The sequence below is a fragment of the Microcebus murinus genome, chromosome 17, assembly GCF_040939455.1.
Source record: "Microcebus murinus isolate Inina chromosome 17, M.murinus_Inina_mat1.0, whole genome shotgun sequence".
NCBI classification, from domain to species: domain Eukaryota; kingdom Metazoa; phylum Chordata; class Mammalia; order Primates; family Cheirogaleidae; genus Microcebus; species Microcebus murinus.
The window spans coordinates 44,777,170-44,789,707 of record NC_134120.1 but is presented as its reverse complement, the minus strand read 5'-3'; the positions used below and the strand labels follow the sequence as shown (position 1 = coordinate 44,789,707).

The window sequence follows — 12,538 nt, the reverse complement described above, 5'->3', positions numbered from 1 at the left end:
CAAAGCGACAGGAAAGAGCTAGCGCAGCACATACGGGGTGTGGCCAGGGCAGCCTCTCCAAGGTCACCTTGATATGGAGACCTGGGGAATGAACAGTCAGGGGCCAGCTGCAAGTGGGGAGGAAGGCTCGGGCTGGGTGGATGGGCCCAAAGGCTCAGAGGCAGGGATGTGTGCACTGGGTCAGGATGCAGAATGGCTGCCCCATCCCCAGACCTCCAGCCAGATTTGGCCAACAACCCACTCTTCTCTCCACCCTGAGGTCTAGAAGGCACCGCAGCCTTTGCATATCCAAACCAGCGCCCCGCACTCTCCACTGCCACCTGGCCAAGCCCTGCTCCTCACCCGCTCTCCCCCGTCTCAGTGACAGGCAACCTCATTCATCCAAATGCTTGGGCCCCAGACCTGGAAGGCATCCTGGACTCCTCCTCTTCTCTAATCTATGGCCTCAGACGTCCTAACATGCCTCATCACCTCCACTGCTGTCATCGGGCTTAGCCATTGTCACCTTGCACCTAGGTCACTGCAGAGTCCCTGGGCGGTTGGCTTCCTCCCATCCTTCTACTGCCTGTTCTACACGTGGCAGACAGAGGGGCGCATTTTTAACATGGGAGGACGTGGCTCCTCTGCTCAAAACCCTGGAATTGCTCCCGTCTGGCTCAGGTAGGGCCGAGCCCACACCGCAGCATCACGGCCCCACGTGCCTGCCCTTCCACTGCTGCTGTCCCGCTCTGACCTCAGCGCCTGCAATTCCCCTGGTCACACTGCGCCAGGCACGTCCCTCCTGGAGTAGGCCAAGCACACTCCCACCTGGGGCCTCGGCACCTGCTGTCCCCACGTCCCATGGCTCACTCCCTCAGTGCTCTCTCTCTGCTCAGACGCCTCGATGAAAGGCAGTGCTGTCTAAAGCACAGGGCGGCTGTGTTCTAAACAAGGATCATCTGGAGCTTGTCTAAGAGAAAGAGAATGGACGCATCAAAGAAAAGGAAAGAAACCAAATACAGCATGCTCTCTCCCCACCCCTCCTAAAAGTATGTATACGCACAGTTATCCCTCAGTATCTGCAGGGGACTGGTTTCAGGACCTCCTGCAGATATCCAAACCTGAGGATGTTCAAGTCCCTTATATAAAATAGTGTAGTATTCGCATGTAACCTATGCACATGCTCCTGTGTACTTTAAATCATCACTAAATGTCTTACAATACCAATAAAATGTAAGTGCTATGTAAACAATTGTTGCACTTATTGTTTAGGGAATAATGCCAAGAAAAAAACTATAGATGTTCTGTACAGACACAACCATCCTAGGTCTAACTACATTTTCGATCCGAGGTTGAATTCAAAGATGGAGAACCCACAGACACAGAGGGCTGACTGTATATAGAAAAATAGTGGTTGATACACATATATACACACGTACATATAGTGGTTCACCAGCAGGGGCTAGTCTCGTGAGGATGAGTGGCTGCTGAAAGGTACTAGTGATGTTCTATTTTTTGGTCTGAATATTGGTTAGAGTATGTATGGAATGTTCAATTTATAAAAATTAATCAAATGTATATTTATAATATATGCATTCTTCCAAATGTGTATTTATACACTGATAAGAGTTTTTTGTTTTTGTTTTTTTTTAAAGAGGACTTCATTAATATGGGATTTACATATGGATGGTGACATACACCCAACAGGAACTCCCTTTCTTCAACATTTGAGAGAGAAAAACTCAGTATCCTCTGCAGTGAGCTTTGATCATGCCATGCTCCAGCCTGGGTGACAGAGAGAGACCCTGTTTTCTTAGAAAAAAATTTAAAAAGCAAACAAAAAAACTTAGTATCCTGATGAAACCCAAACAATTAATTTGCATTTCCTCTCTGTGCAAAAGACTTACCATCCCACGGTTGCACTGGTCAGGATGGCATCGAACAGCAGTGTTGATAAGCCAGCTGTGATCACCTGCAGAAATAATTCCAACAAAAGGTCATCAGAGCAGCAGGACTCCAGCAACCTCCGAAGTCATTCTGCACAAGCTTACCTAGTTCCAGATCCGCGACATTAGCCGCTGGTTCCCACTCTGTGTCCTTTCCCCCACAAGCATCCTCGTCCCCTGTATTTAGTGCTGCCTCTGAGCAAAACATTTGGTGTAGAAAAGTCTAAGTCCTAGTCTGTTTTAGAGGTGGGAACCTTCAAAGAAGCATTTATTTTTTATTTTTATTTTTATTTTTTTTTTTGAGACAGAGTCTCGCTTTATTGCCCAGGCTAGAGTGAGTGCCGTGGCGTCAGCCTGGCTCACAGCAACCTCAATCTCCTGGGCTCAGCGATCCTACTGCCTCAGCCTCCCGAGTAGCTGGGACTACAGGCATGCACCACCATGCCCGGCTAATTTTTTGTATATATATTTTTAGTTGGTCAATTAATTTCTTTTTTTTTTTATGTTTGGTAGAGACGGGGTCTCGCTCAGGCTGGTTTCGAACTCCTGACCTTGAGCGATCCGCCCGGCTCGGCCTCCCAAAGTGCTAGGATTACAGGCGTGAGCCACCGCGCCTGGCCAAGAAGCATTTATTAATAACTTCTAAACTCTTCAAAAGAGGAGCCGGCGTCTCCCTCGCCTCTCTCCAGGGAAGGGGAACATTAAGAATACTTGTTTCCACCTTGTCTCAGCAGTGCAGAACTCATCTCCAAGGCCAGGCGCACTTGTTAGTTACCCTGTTCCCGAATCCTCCAGATAAAAACTTACCTAACATCTTGCCTCTGTCCAATACACTGCCTGGCCCACCTCTCCTAATGCCCCATCTTTCTAGCCCAGGACACATACTAGGAAACCAGGTGCTCCCTGGGTAAGGGGCAATTAAATCATTAACGCTTTGCAAATAGCTAGGAGGCAAAGGAGAGGGAAGAGGTTACCTCCATGTCTCTCAGAGCCAGAAATTGCAGGAAAGTCTCTTAGGAATGGCAATCACAGGACTCAAGCTCCAGAGGTGCCTCTCAACAGGCAGCACAAAGAGTGTTTGAGAACCAATCGCCCAACTTTGTCCACGCTTGAAATGTCTGCTTATGAAAAGATGTTTCTTATTTCAAGAATTTTGTATTCTGCAGGTCAAAACAGCTTCTATGAGGAGGGTGACCCTAAGGACCTGCTTTCTTGCAGTGGGGAGAGGGCAGCAGGCCGTGTTGGGACTGGATGAGAGGTACTCAGACTGGAGGGCCTCGGAAAACACCAACTGCCACCTCACTCAAGGGGACTTCCTGTGCTGTCCTGAAGGACTCTTCGGGTCTCCAAGCTGGTGACAGGGCAGCAAGCAGACGCAGAAGGAAGGAGTATGTGTGAAGAACCTTAACCTCACTATTTACTATCTCTGAAAGAAGTCTGGAACCACAAATCCAGAACCTTCAGGATATAAACTTTGTGAGAGTTTGGAAACTTTGTAGTTTACCGATTTGGGGTCACTTTCTGTTTGGCTCTTATTATTGACTTGTACCAAAAATCTCATACAGAAAAGACCTGTGTTTTGTCTTTGGGGACAATGAAGAAGTAGAAACCGGGTCAGAGAGACAATTGCAAAGCAGAACACAAAGGATAAGGGGAGAGAGATTTCTCAAAGTGGTGAGTGGTAGGCTTTCTTTCTTTCTTTGCTTGCTTGCTTTCTCTTTTTCTTTCTTTTTTTTTGAGATAGAGTCTCTCTCTGTTGTCTGGGCTAGAGTGCCGTGGTATCATCATAGCTGGGACTATGGGCATTTGCCATCATGCCTGGCTAATTTTTTGTTTCTGTTTTTAGTTGCCTGGTTAATTTTTCTATCTTTAGTAGAGACAATGTCTCGCTCTTGCTCAGGCTGGTCTTAAACTCCTGACCTCAAACAATCATTCTGCCTTGGCCTCCCAGAGTGCTAGGATTACAGGATTGAGCCATCATGCTCGGCCAGGTTATTTTTTTTCCTTAAAGTGCATGATGAATGACGACCGCTGCTTTTTCCTTTTCTTTAAAAATATAACATTTGAGTTAGGTCTTCTGCATCTATGGTCATAAATAAAGTGGGCCTAAAATGTTATTACCATATAATATCATTGTCTGGTTTTGGAAACAAGGTTATTCTAACCACATAATGAGTTCATCCACTTTCCTGCTTATTATCCTGTAAAGAATAAGGACAATCTTGACTGTGAAAGTTAACCCTGACTTGAAGGCCCCTGGACCTGGAGCTTCTAGCTGTGGGTGGCCTTTCACGGCCATTGTCCTAATCAAGTCTTCTCTTTCTCCTTGTTGCAAGTTTTCCATTTTCAGTTTTTCCAACAATGTATTTCATCTAGGTTTCCTAATTCATTAACATTTAGCTGTTTGGGGAAATAGTATACTGTTTGTGATTGGTTTTATTACTTTCCTTTTTATTCTTATTTTCATTGTCATTTTTCTCTTCTTTTTTCCCTTCATTAGTCTTGACGGAAGTCAACTATCTTGTTAATCATTCTTTCCTTTTGCAACTTTTTGGATATTTCCTGGGATGGTGCCAATGGGGACATATTTCTTGGACTTGCTGAAAAAGCTCCATCCCACTGATGGATGTCAGCCATGTTGGCAGCTGGGCGTAATGGATGCGTCACTCGATTTACAAAGGACCCAACTTGCCTTTTCTATTTCTTCACCATTGTCTTCATCTCCTTTGCTCTTTTGTACCAGCTCCACAAGGCCATCTTTGGTGGGGATCTGTCCTTATTCTCCAATAGCCTCTTTCATGTGACTTTTAGTCCAGATGTGATAAGGGACACCTCCCCTGTGTCCCGCAAGACCCGCAGCCTGGGACTTGTGCCTCTGTTCCTCCATGAGCTTCTTTAGCTGAGGAGGACTCCTGTCTGCCGTGAGATAGACAGCTGGCCTGCTTATTCCCACTAACTGCACCTTTTGCCAAGAAAAACACGTCTTAAAATTTTCAAACCAGCCCTTACTTGAAAATAAGCTTGGTTCAGCAGCCACGCTGGTGCCTTCACCATCTGCTGCTTCCTGGAAATGTTTGTACAGCCTCCTGCCTTTCTCCTAAGCCACCTTTGCAAACTTCTCCAAAGTTTTATCGCTCAGCGAGCAAGTTCTCTACTGGCTGAGACGCTCATGGAAAGTTTACAAATCAGGTTACCTTAGTTCTATAGAGAATATATAGCAGAGTCGTTGGCACTCTGCAGAGCTGCTGGTGGGTTAGGGCCACTTAGGGCCACTTCCTAATCTATTTGGTGAGACCCATCAGTTTCTTAGGCGTCTCCACTTCCATCGCTAGCCCTGGCAGTCAGCTCTCTTTTTGGAGGCATTTTCTTCCCCCCCCCCCCCCCAGAGTCACCAAAGTTCCACCACTTCACAAAAGTCACTTCATAAGAAAGGACAAGTAGCAGCTGACAAGGCCTCTCAGAGGCGGCTGCTGGGCGGCTGCCGCCCTGGCTCCGCTGGGGGACTTGCCACCACACACCGCCCTCAGCAGGGGCGAGGTCTGAATTCTCGACTCAGCAGAGTGACAGCTTTGTGTACGCCAGGGGCTTTCGGGGCTGCACGAGAACATCCCAAAGTGCGAATGCTAGATCTGCTCATGCCAAGGGTCCCTCTGCCCTCCTAATTCCACGGAGGGGAAGCAGAACACAGGAGTGGCTGAGTGTGCCAAGAGTGGGCACAGAAGGTCCCATGCACAGTCACCTGGGGGCAGAACCCGAGAGGTGGAAGGAAGGGACTCCCTTAGCTCACAGGTGGGGAGACTGTGTCCCAAGACGGTGTGACGTGCTCCAGGAGCGCAGCTAGCTTGGGGCGGCGAGCAGTAGAACCAAGGCCTTTCTTTTCTTGTTATCAGCTTCAGAAAAAGAGCAGAAGGCCTCATGCTCCAAGGCTTTAGGTGTGATGCCACTTGCTCTGGCAACAGAAATCAATCCCAGTGCATCTCACTCCAGGGTCATGGGATAAGGTCAACTCCCAGCATCCCAGAGCTGGGAGTCAGGTCCCAGATGTCACCAAGCCTCTTGCAGTGTGCTTACCCCGGGGCCACCAGGTGCTCAGACCCCTTCAATGTCTCCAGCTACCTTCAATACGATAATACTGCCTGAGGCATAAGAGTCTCTCAAATACACCTCATTTGCTTTCCAAAAAAAGTCAGTAAAAGCATAAACATTAAAAACCACAACAAACTTTTAAAATGGCAAAAATCTGCCCATGGAAAAAAACTTCAAATGACTCTTGGAACTTGCCATTCAAGAAGACCTAAGAAATAGCCATTACCTGGCCCACCAATTGTTGCTCTTGCTTTTAAAAAGCATTTTCAAAAACACAGATTTTTCTCAAATAAGAATGTTGTCATCTGAGGAATGTCTCCTTCACTCATGCAGACCTGAATAACAAACACCAGGACCTGCCACAGCTGAGAGATGCCAACAACAGCAGAACTCAATACAACGCGCCGGCCGCCCAGCTTTGAACTTCCTGGCTTTGTCAACGGATGTCACAACCTCTGTGTTATTTAAACAGATTTTGGTATTTAAAGCAGATTGAGTTTGTTTTTTTAAACATTCATTTCAATCCTAAGACAAATTTTCTGTTTAAGGGAGTAAAGGAGGGAGGGTTGTAAGTGGGAATTTGCCAGATAGTCAGGTATCCGGGGGGAGATCAGAGACCCAGCTTTATTGTTTTGTTGGCTTTTAAATGCATGTGACTCCTCAGGAAAAAGTGATGCATACAAGGCCTTCCACTGCCTGCTTCTTCGGCCCAGTTAAACGGGTTGTAGTTTTTCAAACACAGTTTCCTACCATCATCTTGCATTTGCTCAGCAAATTCTCTCCGTCAGGAATAATTTCATAGGCCTGCCCACACAATTGCTACTCGCCATTCAAAAATCCATCCCTGGAAAACTTTTCCTGAACCTGGCCCTCCGCCCACACCCCTAACCGGATCAGTGCCTCTCAGGGCTCCCGTGATCCCTTTGCACCGCACATGCCACACGCTGCTGGACTATGTGGTCTCCCCAGTCAGGGTGCCTGTTATTCGTCTTGTCCGGGGCTAGCAATAGAGACCTGCAGGTGCTAAGTGCCTGACACAGTTTACATCACTACACTAGATCACTAGTGCTGGTAAAATAACCCCTAAGGTCACAGCACTGTTTAAATCCTATATTAGAGACAGTTGGAACCAAGGATTTGAGAAGCACTGGGACATTCTCTCTGCCCCTCATCTTTGGCTAATCACCTCCACGGAGCTGGAAAGAACTCCACAGAGAGGATCTAAGACTGTATCTCTCTGGCTCCAAGTCTAAAATGCCAGGGAAGATTCTGATTGGTTCCTGGACCAACTGATTATGGCCTGGGAGGCAGAGTAATATAAGAATATGAACCCTTACTCTTGAACTTCATGGTTGAAATAGAAAAGGAACGTTTTCCTAGAGGAAAGCAAAGAAAGTGCTGGCAGACAGAACAGATCTGTTCCGTCCATCTACAATGCAAAGTGTGGTCACAGACAATCAGCACCCAGGTCACCTGGGGGCTTGTAGGAAATGCAGCGTCTCGGGCCCAACCCCAGACCTGCCGAACAGCATCTGCACCGGAACAAGTGCCCAGGGGATAAGCAGCATGTTACAACGTGGGGAGTTCTGTTCTATACCCTCCAACTCCAGCAACAAGGCTCAAGAGCCACTCTGTCCCGCTGGTGTGTGAACACACTGCGCTGCCACCTCTCCGGGGAGAGAGGGATGGGCAGACTCTAGCTCTCCCACAGGCCACGGGGCTGGAGGTATATGGCAGACGGTCTTAAGAGTCTGTCTGTGTTGCAGACTCACACATGAACATTACTAACCCAGCCTTCCTTTTAGGTTAAAGAGTAAATCTCATTAAAATTGACAATCTGAGAGCAGGCTCTCTTTTTCTCCTAGAACTCAAGGAACTATTCTAAGTCCACCAGATAGAAACCACAGCCTAGGCTGAGAATTCTGGCATTTTTAGAATAGTCAATTAACCCTTATTACCCATCCTTTAACTTATTATCATAATCAGTGTAATTATCAATGAGCAACAACTCATGCTAAACTCCAGGCATGGTTATTAATAGTCTTTAGTATCACCTTATTAAAATATATGAACCATTAATTTTGCCAAGTATCACAACAACATTTATTTTAAGCACAATGAGATTGAGAACATAGATTAGGTACAAAAAGAGATTAAGTTTATGTGAAAAAAAGGATCAATTTTAAACCCAGAGATATCTTAGGTGAATTTGAACAAACTCCTGCATTTTATAGAAGAAGAGACAAGAGAATGAAACTAGAAAAATGTAACATGAATATCTAGTTCATAGAAGGTAAAGGAAGAAAGTAACCGAAGTGTAATGAGGGCATTTTACATAACCTCACCAGATCAGTTATGTAAATGCCCCAGACATCAGGCTCTGCAGTGTCACATACATGATCTCACGTGATCCCCACAACATCCCTGCGCAGGAGGGTGCTTAGCCTATTTTACAGATGAAGAGAAGATAAATATCTTGCTCCAAGCTCACAGGTGTAACAAAAGAAGAGTCGGGACTAAAACCTAGGTCTTCTGGGCCCTCCTTTTCCAACTCCAAGCTAACCCTCGAAGGTGGCTCTGCTTACCCTGGAGATGTCAGCTTGACTCAGTAGTTCTCAATCATGGCTGCACATTCAGAATCTTGCGAGAAGTTAAAAAGAAAAATAACACTAATATCCTGTTCCATGTCAATCAGACAGGAATTTCTTAGGATGAAGCCCAGGTATCAGCATTTTAAAAAAAGATTTCCTTGTACTTCTTATATGAAGACAGGGCTGAATCCCTGGTTATTGATATATTAGTAGTTTCAGTGAAAATATACACAAAATTGCCAAACAGCACAGAACCACCTCACAACGTTGGTGAAGCAGACCAGAACCTGGTAAAACAAGGCATCATCCCTATCGTCACTCTGGGTGTCATTTACTGCACCATTTCACAATCCCATGTATGAGGGTTCTTCACATCTTTGTTATTGTCTTTTTTAGTAGAGTCATCTTAGTGGGTGTGAAGTGGTATCTCACTGTGGTTTGGGTTTGTATTTCCCTGATGACTCATGACACTAAGCAGCCTTTCATGGGCTTATTGGCCATTTGTTCATCTTCTGTGGAGAACTGTTTATGTCGATCCTTTTCCCTCCTCAAATATTGTGTTAAATATCTTTTTATTATTGAGGTATAAGACTTCTTTATATATTTTAGATACAAGCCCCATATCAGATACATGATTTGTTTTGTGGGTTGTCTTTTCACTTTTTTGGTGGTGTCCATTGCACTCAAAATTGTTTTTTGTTTTGTTTTTTTGAGACAGAGTTTTGCTCTGTAGCCCAGGCTAGAGTGCAGTGGTGTCATCGTAGCTCACTGTAACCTCAGATTCCTGGGCTCAAGCGATCCTCCTGCCTTAGCCTCCTGAGTAGCTGGGACAATAGGCATGCACCACCACACCTGGCTAATTTTTCTATTTTTTGTAGAAATGGGATCCTGTTCTTGCTCAGGCTGGTCTTAAACTCCTGGCCTCAAGTGATCCTCCTGCCTTGGCTTCCCAGAGTGCTAGGATTATAGGCATGAGCTACCACACCTGGTCCTCAAAAGTTTTTAATTTTGATAAAGTCCAATTTACCTATTTTTTCTTTTGTTGCTTGTGTTTTTGGTGCCATGGCGACATTTTAAGAAGCAAGGAATTCTAAATCATATTTTATCCAACATCTTAACAATACAAGTATGACATAGTTATCTGGTTCCTTTTGACAGAGCCATTCATTTATTCTATCTTCAAATATTTATATTTTATTTCAGAACATGGTCTATCCAAATTATGTACTACTGCATTTGATATATAATGAGTTTCCAATATAATATTAGGGAAGAAGCCAGTATCATGCTATGAGATATGAATCTAAGGTTTTATGATTCAGTAGAAATCTGAGGATTAGGAGATCTAATAAGCATGTACATTTAATGAAGGAGTCTAGAAAACATCATGTAGTAATTTTCCAAAATCTTCATAGTAATTTTGAAGAGGTTGGTGACCAGTTCTTTAAAGTAGGAATAGGGGAGTGGAGGTTGAGATGACCTAATTTCTCGCCTTACTGTATTTCAGCACTTCAAAGATGTCAATTCATTGCCTATTGGTACTCAGTTTCAGTTGAAAAGCCAGCCATCAGCCTTATGGTTATGGCTCTAATTTAAGGTAATGTCTTTTTTCTCTTGCTAATTTTAAGATTTTTCTCTTTATCTTTGGTTTTCAACAGTCTGACTAGGATATGAATAAATATGGTTTTCTTGGTATTTTATCTTTGGGGTTTGGTGAGCTTCTTGAGGCCCGGGGTTGATGTCTTTCAACAGTTTTAGAAAATTCTCAGCCACTCTCCCTTCAAATATTGCTCTGCCAATCTCTCTCTCTTACTCTTCTAGAAATCCAATTATATATATATTAGGTTTTTTTTAACATTTACTGCACATGTCTTATGCTTTGTTCTAGTCGTCCCATTCTTTTTTACTCTGTGTTTAACTTTCAATATTTTCTACTGATTTTGGGTTCACCAATCTTGCTATACTGTGTCCAGTCTGCTTTTAGGCTCATCCAATAAATTATTAATTTCAGATATATTTTTTCAGTTTTATAATAACTGATTTTTTAAAAGACTCCTATTTTATATTAAAAATCTCATCACTTTATTCATCTTTTCCTCTATTTTCTTTAACATATTATCCAGTCATTTTAAAGTTATTGCTAACTCTACTATCTGGATCATTTATAGACTTATTCCTATTATTTTTCCCACTTGATTATCAGTCACATTTTCCTGCCTATTTATGTGTCTATATCTTTGATTGCATGCTGGACATCGTATATAAAAGAACTGCAGAAGCTCTAAATGATAGCTTCTAGCAGGAAGCATTCCATTTTTCCTCTACTATGGTGATGAGCTCAATCTAATCAGATCACACATTTACTGAGCTCATTATACTAGTTAGTGGGACTCCAGTGCTTTAAAGGCAGGAACCCCGACTCCACAAGGTTTCTTTCTTCTCTTGAATCCATGCAACAAAATTCTTTTGACTCTCTGTCTCCATGTGTTGAGGTTGAGGGAAAAAGATGAAAAGGAAGCCATGTCCCCATAAGGAGCAGAAAGCCTATGCCTCCCAGATAGGACTGAGGTAGGGTTTTTGTTGTTTTTTAACTCAACTTTGTTTCCCACTTGCCTACTATTCCTTGTCCATATGTTCTCTTGGTCTATATTCCAAGAATGGAGGAGGGATGGGTAGTAGAACTCAAGTACCAAAACTTTAAACTCTTTAACACAGCCTTAACTTCAGAAATGCATGGGTCTTTTTTCTCTTGGGCTTGCAATCTTCCTGGCACAGTTATACAAAAGGTGTTAGTTCTTCCCTGGGTTGCACGTCTGACTTTTCTCTTTGGTGCTCATATTTCTCATAAAACCATATTAATATTGAATCTGCAGAAGTGGTATTTCATGGTAGCTTTGGGGGGCTACTTCCTTCATCTTTCTCTTTGGGCATTCCACTTGAGTTTGTCTTAAAATATGTGACTGAGTTGTTTCTTTGTTTGTCTCATTTGCTATTACAATGTTCTTTAAATAGAAGGGCTATAAATTTGCCAAGTATTTCTTCTTTTCTGAGTAGTATAAAAAGCCAAATAATGTAGACAACCATAGAGTATCCAATTGTAGAAGACAAACGAAGAATTTGAGACCGCCCTAACTTTCCTTCAAAATCAGTGACAGCATGGAGTATAATCTCTTGGTTCTTCACTCTAGTACCTTTCACTTTCTCGGTTTCATTTTATTCAGTAACTGTACTCATCTACTGTCAGACTTACTTTTAGAATGATGTATTCCTGCTGGTTATTTTTTAAACTTTTGTCCTGATGATTAAAAAGTCTATCAGTCTCTCAGGTTAAGCAGTACTCTGCACTTCTGCAAAGGAAGGGCATGTGTCTTAGATGGTTTTATTTTCTAAGTTGTTTTGATTCACTCAAAGCATAGATCTAATCTCTGTGGACTATTTTTAGAAATTAGATTAATTTAAGCTCAAAAAAGCTTTAAATAAAAGCACCATAATTATACTTACTCTAAGGCTGTGAGAATTTGTTCATCTCTTTTTGATAAAACAATAACTTCAATTCACACTATTGTTATAGGTAGCAAAAATGCTTCCTAAAAGAGCATCAGTTGGTGGAAGCGAGTGCTCTGCATGATGTCAAGGACTGGACCCTGGCTCCAAGTCTGCTTGCAATCCACTTCATATGACCAGAGAGTGAGAACGCCTTAGACATGTGCAAAGCTTGCACACTATTCTGTCCACCAGCAGAGTTCCACCTGAAAGATTTATACAAACCACGAAGACCTTCTAGCTCTTGCCACACAACCTATTTACTATGGACGGAATTGTGTCCCCCCCAGAATTCATATGTTGAAGCCCAACTGCCAATGTCATGGTATTTAGAGATGGGGCCTTTTTGGAGGTGATTAAGCTTAGTTGAGGTCATGAGTGTGGGGCCCTTAT

General features: G+C 43.5%; 1 protein-coding gene across 4 annotated transcripts in view; it reads right to left on the bottom strand.

Moving 5' to 3' along the window:
- Nucleotides 1-12,538, bottom strand: part of SLC35D4 (solute carrier family 35 member D4) — a 111,069-nt gene that overhangs the window by 11,527 nt on the left and 87,004 nt on the right. For 3 of the 4 annotated variants that reach the window (XM_012746103.2, XM_012746100.2, XM_012746101.3), the window contains one exon: nt 1,887-1,951. In XM_012746103.2, coding sequence (XP_012601557.1) covers nt 1,887-1,951 — 65 coding nt within the window. Of the gene's footprint in view, nt 1-215; nt 1,765-1,886; nt 1,952-12,538 lie in introns of those variants that run through there. The other variant, XM_075993592.1, reaches the window with a different exon arrangement.